Source organism: Convolutriloba macropyga, chromosome 5 (assembly GCF_964194025.1).
Source record: "Convolutriloba macropyga chromosome 5, txConMacr16.3, whole genome shotgun sequence".
Classification (NCBI taxonomy): Eukaryota; Metazoa; Xenacoelomorpha; order Acoela; family Convolutidae; genus Convolutriloba; species Convolutriloba macropyga.
The window spans coordinates 29,303,002-29,329,268 of NC_134472.1; the positions used below are offsets into that span (position 1 = coordinate 29,303,002).

Below are 26,267 nucleotides of genomic sequence, written 5' to 3' on the forward strand. Positions count from 1 at the left end.
TTTACTAGCGAAAATCAGAAAAATGGCATACCGCCCTCAAATGCAATTAGTGCGAGGAATCCGTAATTGAGAAACAAAAGACTTTTTAGCTTTGCTGTCTGAGCAAAACAGAAAACAGCATAACATGTCCTGAAATAAAAGAATTGAAATAAAAACTAATGACTACTGTGTACCTGACTAGCAGACCAGCCAAATAGGGTTTCACAAACTCAGAGAAAAATAATAGCATTTAAAAATGTAGTTCGTTAGGGCCAGCGTGTTGGATTCGAAGATTTTCGTTTATCGTTAGAATTAAAAACATTAGAAAACAAATACTAAATCTTTGATAGAAAAAATGGCGTTAAATTTTGAAGGCCAAAATATTAGCGATTCTGGTGTCACTATTTTCGCCGCCAAAACTGTTATGTTAACAAATACGCATAAACGCAGCAGCACGCACAAATCAGAATTTTGATGACCCGAGATCAGAAAAACAAAACAGAACATTTTTTAAAACAAAAAACGGTATTCATTATACTTGTCTTCAGTCTTCCGAAAAAATCGATAGGCAACAAAAAAATTCAAAAATTGAACAATGAGAGCCTTTTCTCTGCAGCTTCGGTGATTCGTACTTACGAGACCAGCAAAGCTCTAAGAAAACTACTCACCAACTTAATGCCCTTTGGACATTACCGGTTCATCCCGATTGGGGGATTGGGGTCAACCTCAAGGAAAGTCTCCAAAAACCAGTTTCTTTGAGTCGCATCCTTGGAAGACTAGTGAATTGAAAGGTTCTAAGAGCACTTAATGCCCGCTGGGCGCTACCTATTTATTCCGTTTTCGAGGACGAAAAGTCAAATGAGTCAGACGAAAACTCGGTCGAGCAAAAAATCAAATTAAAAAAGAATGACAGAACTAATATAATTGCAAAACTTCGCTTGAGAGCAATTAAACAAGTCGAGTGCAAACAAGACTCAAACACGTTTGCAGATAAGAGAAAATTTTATCTCCGTTTCAAGAATAATAAGAGACCTCTCCTATTATACTGAAGATTACATCAACCCACAAATACTGCTGCCTATTCCGCCAACTCCATTAATAACTAAAGTCACTCACAGTTGACGAAAAAATCAACTATAGATGTTGTTCATAGTTACAAAACTTCAGCAAAAAACAACCAATGACGTCAAGCCAGGTTATTTCAATAGACAGGAAAAAGCTATCCTTTAATTTTGTATTTCGGATTTTCATACATTTCTCATTCGACTTTTTCGCCATTAACTTTCATAATCTGTTGAGCAGTTAAAAAACATAGCTGGCAGATTGCCAGAAAATAGCCTCAATAGCCTCGTAGATCAGCAGTCTAAAAAACAGTATAAAAGATAGACAAAAAAATCGTCTTTTCATTGAAGGCTGATAAGTTATATTTTGATTAAAAATCTGTAAAAGTTTTTGCTGCCTCTATTAGCTGCTCTCTAATAACCTTCATTCAGAGTGACACACACCCATTTGACCTTATGTCTTTGAATTAAAATAAATTTAAGTCAATTTCAAAGTGAGGAAGTCATTATTGTGAGTGAGGTAAGTCGACTGTGACCAAAAATTTAATCACGTAAATGAACATCGTAACAAATGGTCGTAACAAAAATCGCCACGACAAAAACCAAGAGAAGGCCAATCATAGCCCCAGCTATCGCCGTGCGGCTATTAAACACGAAAACGATTAATTTTTAGATCACAGAAAACTCAAAACGTCAACGATAAAAAAGCTCAACCGGGAACGCTGGACGAGAGGGGTCCAAATCGTCAGATGGAGGAGAGGAGGAAGGGCGGGGGAGTGTTGGACGAATGTGTGTGGTTGCGGGGGGATAGAAGGGGTTATTGAGGGGAGGTCAAACTTTTTTAAGGTTAAGAACCGCCTTTCACAGCACGAAATTGTCTCCTCAAAACAGTGAATCACATACTTAAGGAATAGTACGTCTTAAAGCTCTAAGAGAGCTGCTCAGTCCTTCAATGCCCTCCTGGCTTTACCTGCTCATCCCTTTTTTGAGGACGAAAAGTTAAAAGGGTCAGACGAAAAATCGGTCCAGCGAAAAATTGCATAAAAAAGCACAGGCCTAATATAACTGCAACAAATTTCGTTCGAGATCAATTAATAACACTAAACTCTTCAGGTAATTTATTTGATTTCACCAAAAACACGGCAGCAAAAATTTCAATGCAAGTTTGACAAATGTTCAAAAATAAGATTAGTTTAAAATGTGTCATCAATGTTGATCATTTGTTTTCTGATATGACTTCAAACATTACAGCAAAATCCAGTTAAATTCAGTGTGAAGACTATGAGCGCCAAATTGGCATCCTAGAATGTTAAAAAGTTGAAAGGGTGAGACGCAAAAATGGTCAAGCGAAAAATCGCATAAATAGACCACAGGACTAATATAAGTGCTGCAAACTTCGTTTGAGAGCAATTACTTCTCACATTGTTTGAAAGCTCAAAAAAAAATTTTGACAGTCGCTAACAAATGCTTCAGTCCATTGATAACGTCAAAAAAGCATTAGTCTAATGCATGAACAGGAGGTTTGCCCCGCTGGTTAACCAGTGACAGCGACTCTGAAGAATTATACGTTTTAGTAATAAAATGACCTTACAACTAACTTTTGCTTAACGTAGTTTGACTTGACTTATTAATGACAAAATATAAGTTACCTCATTTACGTTTCAACTTCAGCTTGCAAATTGAAGATTGCAGCTGTTAAACGCATACCCGAAAAAATTAAAGATACTATAGTCAATTCTATAATGGAAAATAAAGAAAACATATATGGTCACAGACCCCGCTTCAGATGTAATTTATGTACTGATAATAATTCAATGACTTAAGAAAACTTAAAGGTACAGCAAAAAAAGAAATAAAGCAAGAAATGTGCTCATAGAGTTCATATTCATATGTAATCAATCGGGAGTTTGATGCGTAATTTGTTTAATTATTGCCTGCAGCTACATCAACTAGCTGCAGGTTAATTGATGAATTAGCAAGAATGGAATTGGCAAATTGGGAAACGGCTAATTAGAAAAGTCCACTTCTCGAATCTAGCAATCTAGCAGCTCTTATACTCGATCAGTTCAGCTCCAAAATAAAATCATTTTGTTCACTGACATCTTGGACAAATCATTTTGAACGTGACATTTCTGGTGCTTCAATCGATAAACTGTAAAAAGTTAAATTCCTGTAGGAATGCTTTACAATTGGTTGATGAAAGATTTTGGATCTGATTTGACTATTGATTTACTGCCGACTGCCTTCGGGTAGTCCATTCCAATGTGGTCCGTGAATTGCGATGTGGGATACCTCGTTAAATATTGCCTGTTTAAGTTCGGGAGTGGTGGCTATGTCTTCGAACGAGTCATCAAAGATGCCTGAGGCCTCTTTCTCGTCTACTGGGTCATGTAGTTGGGAGAAGTAAGGATGGGAGAGTGCTTGTTCGGCTGTCAGCCGATCACGGGGGTTCATTTGAAGAAGTCTCTCAAGTAGATCAGTACCTAGCAAAAACAAAAAAAAACTAATGTCATCATAAGTATCTTGAAAACTTTAAAGCTCTCAATGATTTTAATTGGCTATGAAATATACTTGAAATTAATGATTATACTTATAACTTCCTTTCAATTCGAGCATTTCATTTTGGGTTAAAATATATTCACAGCAATTTCTACTGTCCTATCTCATTGTTTAATTGTCGATGGACCACTCAACAAACTCCAAAACATAACCGACTAAACGTCGGAAGAATTGCTCTCGAACGACTAGTGGGAGCTCTAATCAATTGCCGCCTGCTTCAGTCAGGGGGAGCCTAAATGGGACTAAGAAGTTCAATTGTGGTCTTCAGATATCCACAATAGAGGTTAACATATACCGCCACTATTAAGACTTAAAGTGAAAAATGAAACCAGTTTCGGCGCACTTTTGAGTTGACTTTGAGTATTAAATTGCCGTCAATTGAGTTCAGCTGCTTGAAATTGTGATTGAGATAGAGTTTTAGATCACGCGAAACGCAAAAAGTCAAAAGCGTAAAAGTCACTCGAAAATTCAAAACGGTCAAGCGAAAATTTTGCATAAAAAAGACACACGTTTACAATAATTGCTTCTCTACGAGAGCAATTAAAAACTTCTGCGGTCAAACAAATCTGACAATGCCAATATAATAACAAAATAGCCAATAATAATTTTAACAATAGGGTAAACATTGACTACATTTTGGGTATTTTCCGATTGTCCCACCACAAACTCTACCTTTTCATTAACTTTTATCAGACCACCCAATTTTAATTCATTATATAATTTGTAATGTTCATAATCGAAATTCGTGATACGTTCGTTGGGTTTGGGTAGAATTTTGTGTTAAGTTTGCGGGGTAAATGAATCGGGGTAAAAAATAAATCACAATACTTACAAGGTTCCGTGCCTCTGAAGTAGTCTACGAAATTGACCCTCGGTTGTCCACTTAGCCGCTCTCGAATGAATGTCACGGCCTGAAGCAGCAAATCTCAACTTGAATACAAGGGAACAATTAGATTAGATGTGCTTAGATGAGATGAACAACTCATATCGAAGTTCAAAGCATAGCACTTCAATAATATCTAAAAATGCTGACAGTCAAACAGATGCTTCAAAAGCACACTCGATACAGTTACGCAATTTCTTATTTCTGTCAATGAACAGCTTGACTAATGTTATCATTTTTACTACCGCAGCTCCAATGAGGTAGAGATTGGAAAAACCAAACCAACTGAGACTGGAGTGATAGTCAGAGGAAAGTACCGAGAGGAAGAGAAGACTGACCTGTTCACTCTCGTAGGACTGGAGTGTCTGTTCGTCTGGAGTGCCACAGATGTAGATGTGCTTCTTGAGAAGCTCCACGTGGTCGTCCTCTTTGAACACTGGCCTCGCCAGCAACATCTCACCCAAGATGCAACCCAAAGACCACAGGTCTACTGGAACGTTAGCATTGGAGCACAATAAGAGACAAACAAGATGCTCGCATTGCTAACATATGAATACGTGCAATGACTTGCATTAGTTGCACGAATAATCAAAAACAAAAATTAACTAACGTCGGAGGAATTGCTCTCGAACGACGGTCGGGGTGGTGTAATTTAGAGGGGAGGGGGGAGGAGGGGTACCGGCTACACAACCTTCTATCGGCACGAAGACTTCCGACAAGGCTGTGGTTCTAACCCCCCGTTCTACCGGATAATCGTTGGTTACATTAACCACTACGCTACACGAACAATGTTTTGCCATAGCTCTCAACCGCTTATAACAGATTTAGATTCTGAATGAGAGCAATTTCAATAAATCAAAAAGTTCAAAAGATCAAGCGAGAAAAATTCGCTCGAGAAGTGAAATCGAAAGTATGTTCTAGAAGAAAACGGTCAATCAAAAATTTTACATAAAAAAAAACAAGCACGTTTACAATGATTGTTTGAAACTTTGTTAAGAGCAATTAAAAAATACCTTGTACATCTCAATTAAGCTAAATTGTTAGCCTAATTGTTGTGATAAACTTATTAAATAGTCTCCATGTGCACCCGGGAGGCTATTTAGTTTCGTTTCAGCTTCTGATTGCAATTATTTACTGGATCAATAGAGGCCGGACATTCTTTGGGTAGCCCCAGTTATAGGGGATTTCAGATTCCGGCGGAAGGTATTCTTTTGCGATAATTGCTGCAGTTTATCACTATTTTGGAAAAGCAGTGCGTCAGTGACTGCCTTCACAATACACCATTTAAAAACATTTGGACTGAGAGTTCTTTCCAATTGCTTTGTTGACATAATTCAAAGGACGCACATTCACCATTCATAAGTTAGTCCCTGTATTCAGTTAAACATTTGGCGTGAGGTTTCTCCGCATCTGTTTGACTGATTTGCTATTTTTTTTCTTTACATAGCTTCGAGTAACTCTGCAAGATGTCGAGACGAACTAAAAAGCAAGATACTGATTTGATTGAGAAACTTATGCCCTGTATAAGAGACAACTGCCCCGTTCAAACAAAAGTATTTGTTCCCTCGAGCTTCGATTGTTCTCCAACGTTTCTTTGCGGATTTTGCGCTGCCAGCATTAAAAGTGACAATCAAAAGACATACTCCTCAGCTGTTACAAATTCAATTAGAAATGAACAGCAAACTCGAGCTACATTATTCGCTGAGGTTCAGCAGGAACAGGCACGCAAGGATGCAAAAAAAATGAACCTCGTAGTGAAAGGAACCAAACCGTCAGATTTAAAAACGGACGCGACTCTTGTCCAAGAGCTAGCTAAAACGCTGGATGTCAAAATCGAAGCACATGACGTGGAACTGAAAAGAATAGGAAAACCCCAAGAGTCAACCGGGCATCAGTTGCTGTTACTCAAATTTAGGGAGCAGATGAAAAGGAAAGAGTTTCTACGAAAATCTGGCAATCTACGTAAATGTCCCAATTTCTCGAGTATTTATGTGTCGCCGGATTTAACTCGAGCGGAACGCGTGCAACAATATAACCTGCGAATTGAAAAACGACAATTAGAGAGTCAAAATCCTGGAAATACGTACAGAATAAGATGGGGCAGAGTTTGCGAAGAGAAATGACTACATTTTCAGTGCTCGCCCTCTACTTCCGTACTTCTCATGAATGTGCAGAGTATCCTATCCATTGAGAAACGGCTATCATTTTGTAGCTATATGTCTATGCTATCTCCTGCAATTGCTTGTCTCACTGAAACTTGGCTTGAAGAATCGGTTAACGATAGTGCTGTTTTTATTGGCAATCCGTACTCTGTAATTGTGCGATCAGATCGGACCCATGGTCATCATGGAGGAATCCTCATTGCATTTCACAACAATTTCTTGAAAGATATCGAAATCAAATATTCCTCAAAATCCGAAAATGATTGCGTCGTGTTGTTTACGTACGCGAGCCTAACCCTTTGTGTTGTTCTCTTCTACCTTCCCCCACGTGGCTCACAGTTTTATGTCAAACCAATTGTCGCAGAACTCAGAATTCGCGCTATCATGAGTGAAGTAGAAAACAAATTACAATTGAAAAGCTCAGATTCGATACAATGGCTAATTTTAGGAGATTTTAATTACCCGAACGTACAGTGGGAATGTATGTCATCGGCACACTCGGACGAGCAGACTCTCCTGGAATTCATAACCGAGCAGTTATTTTTTACGCAAATAATTGACCAATCCACTCATAGAGCTGGAAACATTTTAGACCTTGTATTTTGCTCCCATCCAGATGATTGGGATTTTGTTATCAAAGAGTCAAGTTGCTCTGATCATAATTTTATATTTCTGACTTTTGAAGGTATTCGATTAAATTATTGCTCATCGAGTGCGTTTTCATTATCTTCATTCGATGCAAAGTCTTTTATTCAAAATCTTCCAATCACAAAGTCACTAGCATACGATTGCCACAATTTACATCCAGCATTTATCTCTAGATGCTACAATCTCGTGGAAAGAGCCCTTCAGCTAAGTGTCAATATGAAACGCAAGAAAAGGATAGATGCACCGTTTTTTATTCTTCGGCAACGGTGCACTGTTTGAACAAATTGCACTCTGCGAGAAGAGGTAAAAAGAGTAACGTTCAAAGCCTTGAAAGCGAATTAACAATTTTAATAGACATGGATAAGCAAGTGTTTCTTAACAGTGTTAAGAATTTCAGTACCAATGACGCGTTTTCCTTGCTTAAAAAGTTGAATGGCAATAGCTGTCTGCCTGGTAAAGTTTTTTACAAAGACTTAGCGGCTTCGAATGATTTTGATAAAGCCAATTTATTCAACCGTTACTTTAGTTCGGTCTTCCAACCTAAGCCTACCTTCTCCACTGAGGATTTACCTTTTGGAAAATTGGTCAAGCTCTCGGAAGTTGAATTTAGCTTGAACGACATTCAGATCTTGCTAGCAAAAGTGCCCGATAGTTCCATAGCAGCTTGTGACGGGGTACCACCAACTATCTTGAATAAAGCAGCTGATACATTGTCCACGTTACTGTACCTTGTTCGTTGTTGTTTCGTACGTTGTTAGAACTCAAAAATGGCCTGATACTTGGAAGTGCGCCTTTGTCACACCAGTTTTTAAAAAGGGATCAAGAGCAAATGTTGAAAATTACCGACCGATGTCTATACTTCCACGGATTTCTCTTATCTTCGAAAAGCTTCTCTTTATGTACATATACGGAAAAATCAAGGACTTTCTTAATGCAAGGCAGCATGGTTTTCGTAAGAAACATTCTACGGTGACGCAATTAGTCCTTTTTCTACACGAATTGTATTTGAATTTAGACGAAAATGTGGAACAAGTTGTTGTGTATTTAGACTTTTGCAAAGCGTTTGACTCTGTCGATCATTCCTGTCTGCTATTTAAAGTAGCATCTTTTGGGTTTGACAAAGATTTCGTGGCATTGCTCTCATCTTACTTAGAATGTAGAAGACAAAGAGTTAAAGTTGGGAACAGCCTCTCAGACGTCTCGGATGTCAGCAGTGGCGTGCCGCAGGGGAGCGTTTTGGGGCCTATCTTGTTCCTAATTTATCTCGATGATATGCTTGATATCCCTGAATTTTCTAATGTATATTGCTTTGCTGATGACACAAAACTAGTTTGCAGCGAAGACTCTTGCCTACGCGCAGTTCAAAGTGATTTACACGCGCTAAGATTATGGTCTTATTGCAATTCTATTAACTTCAATGCTATCAAATGTGGTTATCTTCATTTCAGCCGGACTTCTACCGATTCCTTATGTATTGGAAGCGACAATATATCTCGAGTTGACCAGATTACAGATTTGGGTATTGAAGTGTCGAGCACATTAAAGTGGAGCTATCATGTTAGAATTAAACTCGTGAAAGCTCGGAGAGCTCTAAATTATTTGAAACATAGCGTTCCATACAGTCTTTCCTCTGGTGTTAAGTTTAATTTATACAAAGCATGCGTTCTATCAGTATTGTTATATGGCTACCCTGCCTGGTACCCGGACATTATCCATATGCGTAGGTTAGAACTCTTGAACCTACAAGGTCTTAGGTGGTGCTTTGGACCGGGTGACTATGCTGGCTTGTTGATTACATCGAATTCCCTGCCAGTTGCCTATCAACTGATTGAGAGTGATTTACGTTTCTTCTCTGCTATAATGAGCGAACAAAATTGTCTAAGTTTTAACGATTTCTTCACAATTGAGACAAAGAGTGTAAATACTCGTAATATGGACCTGGAACGCTTAGTCGTCTCGCGAGCAAGAAAACGTATTACAGAGAAGTCCTTCTTCCGAGTGCAAAGAGTGGTCAATGACACAGCTGATCTTCTGAATGTCGGTATAAGCAGCTTCAAATCGAAAACCCATGTCAAGATCTTATACATTAATGTCTTTTGAACTTAACAAAAACGAAATATGACATCAATAATGCGTGTACTTGGGCTTTAAAATGTAGATGTAGTGTTTGCGCAGGATAGGCTTTATTTTAATGTTTTAGTTCATTCTTTTTTGTAATTATTAGCCTTATTTTCTTTTGACATGTTAACAATGCTCACTCTATTTATGATACTGTAATATCCTATCAAAGGTAATAGAAGTCTTTTACTACTACTACTACTACTACTACTACTACTACTACTACTACTACTACTAAAGCATTTTGCAATATTTATTGCTGTTCTTATTTAATCACTGAAGGACAACGCAAAGAGAAACATAACCGACTAGCCGGAAATATCGATTTTGATTCAATACAAAAAGACTTAGTTAATACAGAGAAATGGCTCAATGCGAATAGGCTGTCACTAAACTCTAAGAAGGGGTTGTCAAATGAGTATTAAAATAGGTAACAGCGCCTCTAATTCAAATAGGCTTTGTGATTTTAAATTGAATTCTGTTGATTTACCTGAATCAGAAAGCTGCAAATATCTTGCAGGAAATATCGATTTTGATTCAATACAAAAAGACTTAGTTAATACAGAGAAATGGCTCAATGCGAATAGGCTGTCACTAAACTCGTTGTCAAATGAGTATTAAAATAGGTAACAGTGCCTCTAATTCCAATAGGCTTTGTGATTTTAAATTGAATTCTGTTAATTTATCTGAATCAGAAAGCTGCAAATATCTTGGAGTACATATAGATAAAAAACTTAAGTTCACAACGCACATTGATGAAGTAAAAAAGAAACTGTCTGTTCAATGCGGAATTGTATCAAAGTTAAGGCATTATATTTCAAAAAGTGTTTTATTGCAATACTATTCATCAAATATTAAACCAATAATTAAATACGGCATTTTGGTATATGGATGTGTTAATTACAGTACCCTTGAACCCCTAGTGTTGTTGCAAAAGAAAATTCTTAGACTAATTTTGTTCCTGAGGTACACAGAAAATGTCGCCCATCTTTTTGAGAAATATAAAATCTTAACTGCTCACGAATTGCATGTATACGAGTTATTAAAATTTGTGATAAAGTCAGTTAATAAAATGCATACTGACACATATCTCAATGATTTGTTTTCCTGTGAATCGCGATCAACCCATTTGACAAGAAGGTCAATGAAATGGTTGTTGAAAATACCAAGATGTAAACGAAAACATGATCAGAATTCAGTGAGATTTAGAGGTGCCAAGCTGTTTAATCTTTTAATGGAAAGCAATGTTCTACCACCGAATTTTGATCAGCTTTCAGGTTTCTCCTATGTCAATTTGGTGCACAAAATTAGGGATAACTTCATTTTATCAAATATTCAGCTAACAAAAACTGTTTTCTCTTAATCAATTTCCCATGTTCACATTTTTCAATTTTTTTTAATAATGGAAAAAAACCATCACATAACGCTTTACCGTGCTGTGGCGCTGTGGCCGGGGTTTACTAAAGGGGTTAAAAATTTGGTCAGAAGTTGAAAATTCTTTTAACTTTGTCGAGAATTTTGGCCTTTAACTTGTGGTTCTCTGCAATTTTTTTGGTGTTATTTTTATTTTTTTTAATTTTTACATCTCTTGACAGGGCAATGTCCAGTGATCCTGTTGGGTCCGTTAATTGCCCTCTCTGAGTGTTTTGCAATTTTCTGTGTAGCCCAATGATAACTTGAAGCTTTCTGATGTTATGTAAAATTATAATTTTGGTGTTCATTTATACTCAGAGGAATAAACTCTCTCTCTCTCTCACTAATATCGAATGCTCACAATGCTCTCAAAAGACTGAGGGGGCTAAAATCTTTCATAGCCTGCTTCAGCCGAAGGGGGTAGCTGGCTATTGGTTTAACAAGCAGCTTCATATAATGTTAAACAGAACCAAGGGTAATAAATAATTAGTCACTAAGCACCCGAGGCCAAGCTTTCTGCTCTTACTTAGTCGCCCTCAAAACATCAACAGTAAGTCAACACCCTATCGTTTTACGGAGTAAAAAATCAGAGCAACAGATAACGACGAAATTACTTAAGAAAACCCAAATACAAATTTGCCAGTATCCCGTAAAGAGCAGAGTTCTACGTTAAATATATTCAGCTTGATCATGCCTCCGCCATTTTAAGCGAGCTTTTGCATTATTAATTCAAGAATTTTATGATCAAGATGAACAGATTTCAAGTGGATGCAACGTACTGCTTTTTATGAAAAAACTTCTATGTGGATTTTATCGTCATTTTTCTAGAACTTAGAGCATTTAAAGTCTATCGATTTCCAGACGACCGATATTTTTATTGAAAAAACCGACATTGCAATGTTAACAAAAGCTATTTAAAAACAGACAATTTACCGTGTAATTTTGCGATTTGAACGTTTACTTTTGTTTAACGAGTGTATATGGGAATTTGACATAAAACCCAACGCTAACTCACCATGTATCCCAATGTCAAAAGTACAAACTCTAAAAAATCTTCACAGTTGACTCAAAAATTGTGTCTGTTTTCACGTTTGTTCAATTTTGACTGAATCTGCATTTACACTGAACATTAGAAACAAAAATATGTGATTTACTTCAGAATTCTTGATAGCTTTCCCTATACTGTGAAGAATCGGCGGAGTTCTCATTTTTCATTGGGATATTTGAAAAGACTGCCTTATATTTTATGTCAGAAACACACGTACCAAAGATCGCTAGCGTACTATAGCAGTAGTAAAAAGTTTTGTCAAAAATTCGAATTCAATTTTTTACTTCGCAAAACTAAAGGTGCTAGCTGAATATTGATGTTAAATTACAACACAAAATCCTAGCTCCCATGGGCCTTCTGCAATAATTAGCCGACCAATTGCTGACTATATTTCTTTGATTGCATCAAGTTATATTTAGTTGATTTACGTTTCCGTATCAATTCTGATCGAGTTCACTTATCACAGAAACAATCAGACGCAGAAATCGAGCGCCTAAATGGTGCGAGTTGGTTTAGATTGGACACTAGTAAGATTTAGTTAGCGAAAAAATGAAAGCAATTTCGGTGCGATTTTCAAGTGACTTCTGATAGTAAACAGTCGCCACTTGGATTCTACTGTTAAATTGAGAATAAGAGAGAAATTTCGATCGCAAAAACGCGAGTCACTTTGTAAGAAAAAGACATGAGATTACAATAATTGCTACAAACTTTGTTCGCGAGCAATTAAAAAGCGCTTTACTTTCCCTGACTTCTGTGAATTACCTACTTTTGATCAATTCATAACAGATTTGACGCTTGAGTAAGAAACAATCAGTTTGGGAAAAAGGTTTGATAACTCAGTTTATAAAATTTAAACACGCGACCAAAATTATTACAATATTTGATGTTAAACAGCTTACCGGCTGAAGTGTAGTGTTTCCAGTCAATCATAACTTCTGGCGCCCTGTACCACCTGGTCTGTACATAACCAGTCACCTCTTTGTTCGCCTTTCGACAGAGGCCAAAGTCTATGATCTTAAACCCACGTCAAATGTCAATAACTCAACTCGAAATATTAGAAAGAGTTCGAAACTGATACTAACCTTTAGAGAACAGTCGGTTTTGATGGCAATGTTGCTTGGTTTTAGGTCCTGAAATGAAACAATGACATATTTCAAAGATGCCTTGATTTAATGTCCGCGAATAACAGCAATCTCCAAAAGGCGATACTTCACTCCAACCTAACAAAATTAAAACTTTGAATCTGACAAGGAAGCCTAAAATTTAAGCTGTAATAAGCCTTTAAGCTGTTAAAATTTAACAAGCCTTCGCTCTATTTGTTGCCGCCATCTTTTTCAATGCACTTAAATCAACCAAATTTGTTATGTGTTCATTGTACGCGGTCTTCATTAGACACAAGGATTTACTTTTATCAGATACCATTATTTAAATGGCCTTATTTTACAAATGGACAAGTGATGGTCGTACCCTGTGCATGATGTTGGCAGAGTGTAGGTACTTGAGTCCCCTCAGCATCTGGTACATGAAGAAGTGAATGTAATCTTGTGAGAGGATGTGTTGGTCACTCTGTTTGAACTGCTGGATCAACTGGTGCAGGTCAGTGTCCAGCAATGGCATCACCAGGTACAGATCCACCATAGACTGCGCACTAACTGCAGTCGTGTATGCATCCACCAGTGAAATTAAGTTGTCGTGCTGTGCAAATCGAAGAAGCTTCAGCTCCCTCAGAGCCCTTTTGGCGTGGATCTCAGACTTGAAAGGTTGGTTCATTCGTTTGATGGCAACTTCTGTGTTTGTGAGTGTGTCCACTGCACTGCTGTAAAACAAAGTCAAAAGTTTTACTTTCATCCATTTCACAGACTTCCTTTTTTAAGCTTTGTTTCAGATTGCAAATAAATCTCAACATACAACATGACGACAGTTGATAGTATTACCTCAAACCAGAACAGAACAAACGTCAGTTCAAAATGCCCATATACCATATGAAACGACTTTAGGAGCAGAGCACTTCCCAGTGATAATACGGCATAAATCCAGTGATAATGCGGCATTTCATAAATGCATGGGATAACAAATTGTTGATGACCATAGATCGCATCGATATATCGAATTACTTACCAGACAAATCCGAATGCGCCTCCATTGACAGCCTTGAGAGATTGAAACCGACTCTTGACTCTCCATGTCTCCCGATTGAAGGTCCATTCGTCAAACAGTGGTTGCCATTGCCCATCAGTGCCACCAGCTACTGCCCCATTGCCCATCATCATTACATCATTGCTGCCAACCGCCCCTTCCATATCTACAAAACAGCAGAACATAAAAAAATAATGTATCAAAAGTTTTCTTCAACCAAATCAATCATTCGGCTAAGAGTATTGAGTGAAAGATTTTTGGTTTGTCCAAACAGAAGTCCAAAAGCCAAGTCAGCACCGTTTCTATTCCCTCCTTTTTCATTGACTTCAAGAAAAATGAGGACATTTTTACAACAGTTTGCAGATGACGACAACGAAAAACGTTCATTAAAACATTGATATAACGAAAAAAAGTGTGATTAACTTAACGAAAAAAAGTGTCATTAAAAAGGAAGACTCTTCACATTTTAGAAAAAGAATTTGAAAAACACAGCACACCACTTTTGATATTTCAAGAGCATAATAGGACAATTAATCTTGCAGATGGGACATCTCGCAGATGAGTCGTCAACAAATATTATAACAAACAATTTTTACGTTTTTATTTATTGAAAGCCACAATCTGTAACAAATAAGTAATTTTTCATGATTGCTGACAATTTTACATTCTGCCTCTACATGTAGCTCTCATTTAAAGGAATAAACTCTCCGGACTAGCTTTCCCTTTTAAAGACACACACCATAAACATTGAACGCACACACACGCACACGCACGCACGCACACACACACACACACACACACACACACACACACACGCACGCACGCACGCACGCACGCACGCACGCACACGCACGCACGCACACACACACACACACACACACACACACGCACACACACACACACACGCACACACACACGCACACACACACACACACACACACACGCACACGCACACGCACACGCACACGCACACACACACACACACATACAACCACACAAGCGAACCATAAATACAACTCACACATACATACAACCACACAAGCGAACCATAAATACAACTCACACATACAAATACACACATCGACATAAAACAAAACAATTTAACATTTAATTTTGGCATCTGATTTTTACTCAAGGTTCACTGTTATTTAAAATTCTGAAATCTTTAGGTGAAAATTATGGTGGGCCCCGCTCTGAGCAATTGTATCGGTAAACGCAATATTGACACTAAAACTTTAAATGATTTATTTGGAGTGCTTGAGATCTGTTAGATCTGAAAACATACGGAGATCTGAAAACATACGGCTTAGGTGTTTGACATAATTAGGGCCGCAATTGCTAGCAATTGTAAGGTATTACTTCCTGGTTTCCGAAAATTTTTACACTCAGCCTCTATTTGCGACTAAATTTTAAGTAACTAAGAATCTCACACTAACCCTCTCTTTCTCATTCTTTCAGACACGTTTCAAAAGTTCACACACGCTCAAAAATACGTAACTCAACAAAAAGGCGCGCGAACGCAGACATATACACGCACAAAAAAAAACAAATTCAAACCCCGCTACCAAAAAAATAACGTTTTAAAGATTTTCTTTTTGATATCCATTCTTTAATCGGGGTTTATCACAGATCTTTTCTTTCTTGATTGATTGTCTTGGAAAGAAGTGTGACTTCAGGCATTTTTATCGGTAATCGCTAAAACAGACAATATCATTTGGAACAAAAATTTGAACTTTTTCAAAATAACTTGTCATTTTTGATGTTTCATGAGCATAAACGGCCACTTCGTTTTTTAAATCTCAAAAATTTGTTAGCGGCTCAATAAAAAACAATTTTGCATTTTGTAAATAATTAAAACTGCAGTTTTTAGCAATTATTAAATAATTTCTAACTTCAAAATTTCAGTTTTTGTGTCTACACGAAAAGGAACATTTAACGCTGTCCTTAAGGGCTCTCAATTAGTAGCGTTGAGGTCCTTTGATTATCAGATAATTTTACGTTTTCGCATTTTTACTATAGAAGGTATTTTCAAGAGTATTTTCAAGAAAAATGAAATTTCATTAATTTTTAGGTGAATGAAAGAAAATTTTTTTCCTTCTATCAAAAACACACTCTGCTCTTCAATTTCATTGTTTTTCAGCCTGGCAATTGATAAACTCTAACTCCCGTTTTTTAACGATACTAGATGAGATCAGATGAAACGCTCTGCTCTGACAATGTGAATACAAATAAAAGAGAAAAGATTTCTATCTCTACTTTGCAGTAACGGTTTTGGTTGAATTGCTCTGCACTTCAAGAAACAGTTTTTATTCTGTCTCAGATGATTTCAAATACAGAATAGATTAGTTCTTTGAAATGAGAAAACTTATTTGCAAAAAAACTCAAGATCAAGAAAAGAAAACAAATTTTTCTTCTATTAGTTTTTTTTTATATATAATGCTGTTTCTTTTTTAAAAACTATTTTGAGAGCTCTAAATTGCAAGTCTTCGATTTCCAATAACAATTTTTCGATCGGGAAAAAAATGATCAGTTTAATTTGTTGTAACCAGTACAATACATAGATACGGTTAAAAAGATTTTTAACAACATTTTGAGAAAAAAAACGAACTAAGATTTTTTGGAAATTTTTAGTCAAATAGTTCAAGTTGATTTTCAGTTGAAACTGAAAAGAAATACCGGTTAAAATTCTATTTTTCCTCACTAAATCCACTGCAAATTTTTTCGTACGTTTTTCTCTTAAATTTCAACGGCGATCTGTCCACCGTAAAGCCATCACTTATAGACAAGTGACAATTTGAGAAAACTGAACTGCAACTTAATGCCCTCGAGCTTCACCAGTTTAGCCCATTTCTGAGGACGAAACGTGATGTTGATCACGAACTAGAAGACGATCAAGCGCAAAGAAATCGAATTAAGAAACTTAAAACAGAACATAAAGAACGGAAACGCCATAAAGAACGGAAAGTAAACTACAACTAGCAATGCTCAAAACCAACAGATCAATATAAAGAAGCAACAGAAAAAAGCCGGAAGTATGTCGAAAGGTAGCAAAAAGACCAGCAGGACGAAAACAATAGCAATAATCCTTTTTTGAAAGTGATTAATAAGACATCCAGTAACCATTGAAGAGCGATTGCTTTTATCGAGAAATTAGTTCTCGTCTCCAATATCACGAAAATATTTTAAGTATACTGAATGAAACAACAAAGATATTTTATAAACAGTTCCAATAAGGTCTAAAAAGCTAAATATCAAATGAAGAAACGACGCTATAATGAACAAGTCAAAGTTCATCAAATGTTTCAGCCAAAAGTAGTTTTGTCACTTTTAAACAAAGTTGTCCTCTATGGCGCGTCAGCTCATCAAACTGAACCAAGAATCCGTCTTTGTTAGTAATTAAGATCAGACACGCAGAATCCAGTCGAAAATTGGAATGGCTGATTGAAACAATTGTACATTTTCAGATGCAAACAGAATGTCGCAACAAAAATGTCCACACCATTTTGCATTTTTGTTTAAAAAACAATAAGGGCGAGAATAGATGCGTCGTTGATGTCAGCTATTTGAAAAATATAAAATGAACAATCGAATTGAAATGGAATAATATAAAATGAATAATCCGAACAATAAAAAAATGTCAACTGACTGACTGGAAGGCTTAAACATATCCCTACAACGATTGCTAACCGTTCAAAAAGAAGGAAAATCTTTCAGCCCCATCCCAAGGCTAAGAGCAATTGCATAAACAACATTCGGAACAAATCAGAAATGATTGACGCTACAACCTATCACCATGTCTTTATTTGACGCGCACCTTTCATTAATTGAAAGTGAGACATAAATCGTGATACGATATCATTGATATTAACTCTATATATATATAATTTCTCCATCGTCTGATCACCGTTATCCCAGCTAAACAATAAGCATGTATTCTGCTTGGGAATCTTAAAACCCTACTTTTGTTTCTAGGCAGAATTATTTGAAATTTTGTATAGCACGACTTTCAACAGGCAAAATTTTTAAGATAACTAATTTTCAAATTTCACAAGTTTCAGTTCATATCCAAAATATAAGTTTTATGCAAACTAAAACAGATTTCCCCACAACAAACAACACGCGAAAAGTATTAAAGTCCCGAAGTCAAATCAAAGTATAATTTATATTACCCAAAAAAATGCTAAAAACTTTGTTTCCGAAAACAAAAAAAAACAAAGGCTTGAAACGGTTGATTTAATACCAGTTTGAACACAATGCGTCCAGTGCTATGCACACGTTATCCTTACCGTATGTGTTATGAGGCCCCAAAGTGCAACAAAGTGCTGGGCCCATTAGGATATTTTCCAATCCTCAGATGTAGCTTTAGGGTAAAAAGCAAATCTCAGAACTGTTTGCCGTACTGCTCCTGTAAGAAGTATAATAGGTGCCACTTTTTCAATGGTTAATAAATAGAAACAGCTGTCCAAACCGCTCATAGTTAATATGCAGCAAACAAATTAGAAAAACGAACAACTATTTGACGAGTAAGTGAAAAAATAATCGTTTTAGAAAGAGTAATGTAGAGAAGTAGAAGCTCCGAAAAAATATGTATTCATTATAATTGTACGAAGAATTTTTCACAGCTTTAAACGTCCGTAATTCAATCGCATCAATCGAAAAGCATTTTAAGAACTCGGACTGTGGCACTTGATCAAAACACAAAAATGTGACTCAGATTCATGAACGGGTCCTTTCACTATCAGAACACTGACTAGTATAGGAAGTGGTTTAAAAACAGTTTCGCAATCAGAACAACCAAAACACTGACGCCCAAGCAAAGAAAACATTCATAACGTTCACATAAATGAAGCAGCAATAATCTTCCTAAACTCCCACAAAAGACCAAAGTAAAGATGTCCTCTACGTTCAGCAGAATAATTTGAAGGTCCTGTGAAACTAATTATTAAAAGCTAAGAAACTTGTTTCCATGCAACTAATTAAAAAACAGCGCTGAGATGGTATGGGCAGTTCAGTTATAAGAATATACTATAACAGACCTCACAGAATAGCAAAAACTCCATATTGTATTAGCAAACTTTTCCTCAGGTGTTCTGAGTTCACTAATAAAAGAATGCCAAAAATCTCCAATCAGACTCAAACATCTATATTCACCTCACGAGCTCATCTTACTGCTAATACAAACTTGTTCGTTTATCAGCGATAAATCTTAACTCGATTTCCTGTTTCATTAAAAAACATTTCCCTTTAACATTTTTGCTGTCGTTCCACTGGCTTTGGTTGCAGTTAGCTTACTGAAAGTTAGACTTCATTGTGTAAGCGGGCTAGCAGAAGGAGGTGGAGGGGTGGGGGTTTAAAAAGCCAGCAGCGACAGCCTTACTGCACAGTTCTCATCAAACGTTCTGGCAAGTAAAACGAAAACGAAAAGAGTTGCTGACCTCGCCGTTAACAATAAATGCAGGTGAAGATAATCACATAAGCACAATTTTTTATTGCAAAGGCACCAGATCAATTATCGACCGCGACAAAAAATAAAACTGAATAAAATTTGCAACTCTGACAAAATTTTTTAAAAAAGCACCAATTTAGGCACAAAAAATTGATCGGAAAAACTTTTATACATTAAATTAAGGCCTTCCAAGCACAATACGCACTTGAAAGACCACTAAAACCAGATTATTGCCTCTGATGAAACTTTCGCCCCCTGGGCCTTATTCTTCCGTTTTGAAAGCTGAAAGTCATTACAATCCAAATTCTTTGTCAATACAAAAAAAACAATACAAAAAACGACAGTACAAAAACCACAATACAAAAAACAATAACAACGATAGTCAGAAGTTGACATAAAAAAATACACGCCAAATTCTTTAGATTCTGAAAGGAGAGCGCCTAAATCATAGCCTTTCAGGGACTGATGGCCGCTATTAAACTCTTTAGCGGACGAACAAACTGTTTTAGAGTAGGAAAAGTCAAGTGATTAGACGAACAAAACAATTAGACAAAAAGTCAGCACAAAAAAATTGCAAACAAGTCGAACAAAATTAGTAAGAGAGCAATTAATTGCAGATCACAAGCAACGCAAAAACAATTCTATATCGACAAAACTGTTTGAATTTGAATTTCACCAGAACAGCAACAGAAAATATGGGAAATATTAAATATTACTGCCTCGCGGGCATCCCAAAGAGACTAGTCTCGTTGAGTGGGTAGTCCCGACATATACTGGAGGAGACTTAACGCATGTCAAAAAAATATCTATTAAGTTTTGATTTTCAAAAATGTAAACTTGTTCGAGAGAAATTTTACTGAAGCAAATGGAACGATGATCAAATCTTTCACGACAAAAAGCGAAAGGCTGTCATGGAAGAAGACCTCACGGAGACCAGTGTGGATAATTTAACAAGGACGACCACCAGACAGGTACAATCACGCCATACCTTAAACAGAGCAACTCTCTTTCTCATTGCAAGTTTTGCTATTGATCGTTTAACGTGTTGGGGGGCATTGACGGAGAGGAGAATATCAAACAATATAAAACACGACCCGTCGCTAACCGAAAATTAAATTAGGACTTATCAACTCAATCATGTGAACTATGTAACCTCTGAATTGTTGTAATACCAAGGACAGACATTCTTTTTGTTTAATATAATTCACAGATAATTTCTTGTAAACTAACTTTGATGCAGACTGTGGCTTTTGGTTGGCAGCTGATAATTGTGTTTGCTCTTTGCACAGGCAGCAACAGATTCAGATCCACTTCTTCTTATTGTGTCGAGATCTTCAACGACATCGCATGCAATGACGTCATACTGGTCTCTGTCCCTGTTGTGCTGCCCCGGTACTACTCTACTGTTGTGCCCAGATGATGAACAGGAAGTTGAATCATGCGTTTTCTTAAAGGAACTTAGTCTAAGGAACTTGAAACGTCGCAGTCCAAAGCACCCGAACAGAACTTCGAGTGACTTGGAGTTCTTTCGTTTTTTAGTTTCCTTTTGAGGACTAACGCAATTCTGCTCTTCTGAAGACGAAGTTTGTCTTTCAGCATTGATCTCCACTGTTACTTCTTGATTCGAGCTCATATTAAATTGGGTGGGAAAAAATCTAACTCAAATCAGCGACCAAAATACCACAGGTAAAAAGTTGCAAAAATGAAATAACAACCAAAATGACAAGGCCAGACTACGCTTTTATCGAGCGATCACGCTAATATTAATAAAGCTATCAATGCGTTATTAACTACACAATTTGTTTACTTCTAACTGATAAAAGATAACTTTGAACTGAGCTAGCTTTCAAATCGAGGCTAAATGCGTGGCTCTTTAAGTACACTCATCTGAAAATGTACCAGGGGACATATAAATAGACAATGAGCTGCACTTGCAACAGAAATATCAAATGAGTAATACAGTTGAACGACTGTTTATTGTGGTAACCAGTCAGTACAGATTAATAATCTGTATTCATCAGTTATAAACTGCTATTTTGTGAAAGAAAGCAAAGCAGAAGACAAAATCGAGTGTAACTGTGTTGTAAAATTGCGTCACGGAGAATAACTTTGAAGGCTTATTACCATTGCCACGAGCGAAATGATGTTTGCTCAAACATTACCAGCAAATTTCGGCTAACAATTTCTGTTTACGTGTTCATAAGATGTCGACAAATATCACGACCGTAGACATATGATGTGAAGGCTATCGAAAGTACATGTAGGTCTAGCAATCTTTAATACCAATCAAAACGTTATACACTAATCGCGGTTCGTGTGACCTATCGAACGAGCGAACACTTTGAACTGGTTAGTTTTCGGTTATAAAAATAGATAAACAACGCCACGTCATTTTAACGCACTACGATATACTACAAAATTCTCGATAGCATACGGAACGAAAACACGTAATGAATATAATATCAGTGCTGTTTGAATAATTTCTGGTGATGGTTACTTTAGACAAATAACAATGTCAAATTACACCATTTAGTGAGAGTGAAGTAATATGTGAACATATTTGAACAAATACATGGATGACATTTAAGCGTACTGCCTAGAATGGAAAGAAAAACGATTCCAACATTCTCTTTAGGAGTGGACCGAAAGGGAATATAGTAAAGCAGTACCTTTTCCTAATATGGTCGCTGTGTTAATCAGCCTTGCTAGTCTGAATGGGTGAGAAAAATGAGGGGAAATGGGGATATGAACATGCGCAAACTTGTTCAGACTAAATGGAATAAATCAGCACGTCTGAGAGTGAACTATCAAAGAGCACTGCGCAATTAGGCAAAATAGGAAAACAAATTATAGTCCAATGAAAGCTCGATTCCATTAAAAGACGCCTAAAATAGAAATTAAAGTAGATTAGGAGAGCACTATTTTGGGAAAAATTCTCAAAATGCACTAAATTTAGCTTATGGAAAATCTTTTCAAATGTAGCAAAAATAACAACCTGAAAACTTTGCATTCACTACAGAGTTCTGTTATTGACTTAAATGCAAAAGACGCGTAGGTAATATAACTTATGAGATCTTTTCACAAATTGCCCCCCCCCCCCTTTGCAAAAGGGGGGCTATTCGTCAATAGAATTACAGCGATCGATTTATTAACCTATCAAAGACCGCTAATAACTTTCCACGTATGCGCATACTATGTTAAACAATAAAATACGCCATGCTATGTTAATTACCCGAATTGGAATACAGAGCGAAAAGAATTTCCAACTGACGGGGTGCCTCCGCGCCGCGATAACCGCCCCCCGATTTCCGGATTACATTCCACAGAGGCATGCCCGTGAACAGCGGTCCGCAATTGCGCTTAAACTAATATTCGGCTATCTAAACTATAGGCCAAGTAATATTGTGGCAAAGCATAGCACAGAAGGGGGATTCTCTACTAGGTACCAAAGGGAGGAATTGTTGAAAATTTCAAAATTTTCGTCTTATAAAATACTTGTTGCAATTTATACCGAGGGAGGTTGAACATAAAAACTTAACAAAGTCGGATTGCTGGAAAATAGTGAGCTGTAATAACAATTAGATAAGAATGCCTCAGGTGAGCGAACGAGAACTCTCTTTAATGCGGCTAAGTGAGAGGACAACAATAAAAACAACAAGAACTACAAAAAAGGGGGCAAAGATAAACAAATCACTGGCATTTGTTCAAACACAGTATCGAAGTAGTTTAAACTGTTATGTATAAAAAAACTTCAAAAACATTCATTGATTCATTTTTAGAGGTAAGATAAAAACCTGCCAAAAATGAAAGTAAAAGGACGACACAAAAATATCAAAACAGGTAAAACTAAGAAAAAACATCATAACTATTTTTTGAAAACAAGTGTTGTCAAAGTAGTTCAAACAATTGATAAGGTTTGAAAACTTTAATAACCTCCATTTAATCCACAATAGAAAGCCACTGATACTTCTCTTTAATGCAAATACGACAGAACAAAAACAACTATAATAACGGGCAATACTCATAAATCTACTCTAAATCATAAAACAACGAAGTTTTTAAAATCTATTGAAAATGATTGAAAGCTCCAATAATGACTTATTATGAAGTCAATGGTACTTGTCATTATTGAGATGAAGGGATAAGACTAAAGAGGAAATCAATTACAGGCAAAACGCAGCAATTGGCTAATAAATTCTCAGAACACATGGTGATAAAGTAGAAATAAACCGAAGCTATCAACTGGAAACATTAGATTGGCTTAAAAAAGTTTCATTAGAATACCAATAAAACTAAGTGCTGAGATAACAAAAAAGATCAACAATTACGAAACAACCTAAAAAGTCTATATATTTTATGAAGAAAGATATAAGTATAAAAGTCAAAAACCCATAGCTGCTCATTCACCTCTAAAATTTGTTTGAAAAACTTTAAGCTTTGGACAGTCGCTTTTTTGCTTTTTCAATGCGAGGTGCCTTAAATCAAAACAATTTCTCTTATTCAAATCGACAAATAGAAGTGTCAACAGACGTTTCGAAATATCACCCCAATACAATAAAATTTTCTGGATTTTCGTATTAGTTTAACACTACTGAAACACAACTGGAACACCGATTATTTTAAACAGTGAGTTAGTTACGTCGAAGTCAAATGCTAAAATTGGGATCTAAGTGAAACAAAAAGCGTGGAAAAGCGCCAAGCAAAATTTAAGATACGACAAGTCCTGAAATACACACCAAAGAAATTAGAAAAACACAAAGACATAAAAATCAGCTGAAATGAAAATTTTGACATCATAAAAGAAATGATCAGAAATGCAACCAATCCAGACAAATAAAAGATTTTGAAAATATCAATCTAATCCCTAAACATCATCGACTTACATCGGTAACTAAAGGATAGAAAGCATATCTTGACTGAGTGACGACACATTTTGTCGTTCAGACGAAAAAACTATCAGACGGAAAATGTCATAAGGACCGACAGGACTAATACAATCACTACAAACTTTACGAGACAAATTGAAAACATCAAAAAAATTAATATCCATCAGTGTAGGCAAAGTAATAGAGTCTTTGTATGGCTTGAGATGTTTTGTGCTACACAATCAAAATCAGTTTTGACCTACACATCAAATCATCCCCAGGATTTGAAAAATTTTTTGACTGCCTCAAGTAACACCCAAAGATTGTCCAAAATTTTTGATACTCCTCGACAAATTGTGATAGCAGATGTAGTAAAAGAAGACTTGGTTGAAACGCTTCCGGAAACTTTTAAATCTTTCCGGAAGCGGGGAATTCTGCCCTGCAACCGACACATGAAAACCCTCAAAACTAAAAATTCTGCCCCGCAACAGACACATGGAAACCCTCAAGACGATCATTGAGCATCTGAAGACAGAAACCAAACAAATAAAAGTTTTTACCTCAAGCAACCGTATATAAAAGAATCCCATTTTTTGGTGAGGTGTAGTCCCAAAAAAAGACAGTAGTAAAAGACCGCAAGATTGCTCATAAGAAGAGGCCTCATAAGAAATAGGTAGTTCTCATATATAGTCGAAGAACCACGATAACCTTCAGAAATAACCTTAAAACTGGGAAAAGGAAAACTAAGATAACCAGCTAACGCAGAGTGAAATGCTCTCAAACGACCGGCGGGCGGTTGACTTCGTTAGTAGTTTGCTTGGGTTTAGGGATGCTAGTATTGGGCGGGGGTTCGAGCGGAGCGGGTTCAAGCGTTGTGGTATGGTTGAGAGAGCGTTGGACAAGAGCGGGATCCAAATGACCTGGCTGAGGAGGGTAGACGGGGGAATGTTGCCGATGTGTGTGTGTGGGGTCGGGGGGGGGGGGTGACTGAGGAGGGGGCCAAACTTTTAAGAAAAAGAACAGCCCTTTTCACTATGAAACTGTCATCCTCAAAACAGTTACGGTGATCTGCATACTTATAAAATAGTAATGCATAAGGCTCTACAGCCACCTAATGCGTAGCGCGCTTAAGCTGTTTATCCAGTTTTTGAGGACGAAAAATGAAAGGATCAGATGACAAATTGTTGAAACCAAAAACTCCAAAAAAGGCGTCTGGATAATTATAGTTGCCGTAAACTTCGTTTCAGAGTACTTCTTCAATTCGTTTCATAGCTTTCACTTCTTCAATTTGTAACAGTAATCATCTAGAACCAAGGAGCGAAAAGTAATCATAACAGAAAAGAATCCTATCAGTCTGAGGCAACAGACGCGGCCAAATGCATCAGGCCAACGCAAACGAGGCTAGCAGCTTGCAAGAAAAAATCAGAATAAGCGAAACGTTTGTGCAGTTTTCATTTTAATTGATATTTCGGCTTAATCGTGCTACCCTTTAAGACAAAAAAGGAGAAGAACCAAAACTCATTAGCATTATATCTGTCAACGAATAATAAACCAAATGAGCATCTAGAACTCAATTTTTTGTGTTAATTTTCTATTTTTGCAAACTACAAAACATACCCGGCAGATTGCCGGAAAATAGCCGACGTTGATTCCAATAAGCATGATTGGGATTGAAAGAATAGACGATATTGAAAAAAAGAGATTTTTGTACAAAAACATTTTTTAAGTCCGATTTATTTTGATGGCATTTCGTAGCTGAACATACTTCTGTCTCTCAGTGAGAGGCTACAGGGTCTAGTATCAATACCAATAAGCACTATAGATAGTAACTAAAACTTATGAGAACAAAGTTCAAGTACCGGGCATCTAAAAATGGGCTTTATGGGTTTATCCCGTTTCTATTTCTGACTTAATTTTTTATACTGACTCTGTTCATTTTGAATTGCTTT

At 36.7% G+C, this 26,267-nt stretch overlaps 1 protein-coding gene across 1 annotated transcript; it reads right to left on the reverse strand.

Moving 5' to 3' along the window:
• Positions 1 to 2,756: 2,756 nt before the first annotated feature.
• LOC142339305 (mitogen-activated protein kinase 14-like) lies at positions 2,757 to 22,122 on the reverse strand. The gene is made up of 8 exons (XM_075389248.1): positions 20,684 to 22,122; positions 13,990 to 14,173; positions 13,339 to 13,687; positions 12,954 to 13,001; positions 12,771 to 12,885; positions 4,821 to 4,972; positions 4,432 to 4,510; positions 2,757 to 3,523 (listed from the first exon to the last, which is right to left on the reverse strand). Exons 1-8 carry the CDS (start codon positions 21,084 to 21,086, stop codon positions 3,270 to 3,272), a joined length of 1,584 nt encoding a protein of 527 aa, XP_075245363.1. The 5' UTR covers positions 21,087 to 22,122; the 3' UTR covers positions 2,757 to 3,269.
• Positions 22,123 to 26,267: the final 4,145 nt, after the last annotated feature.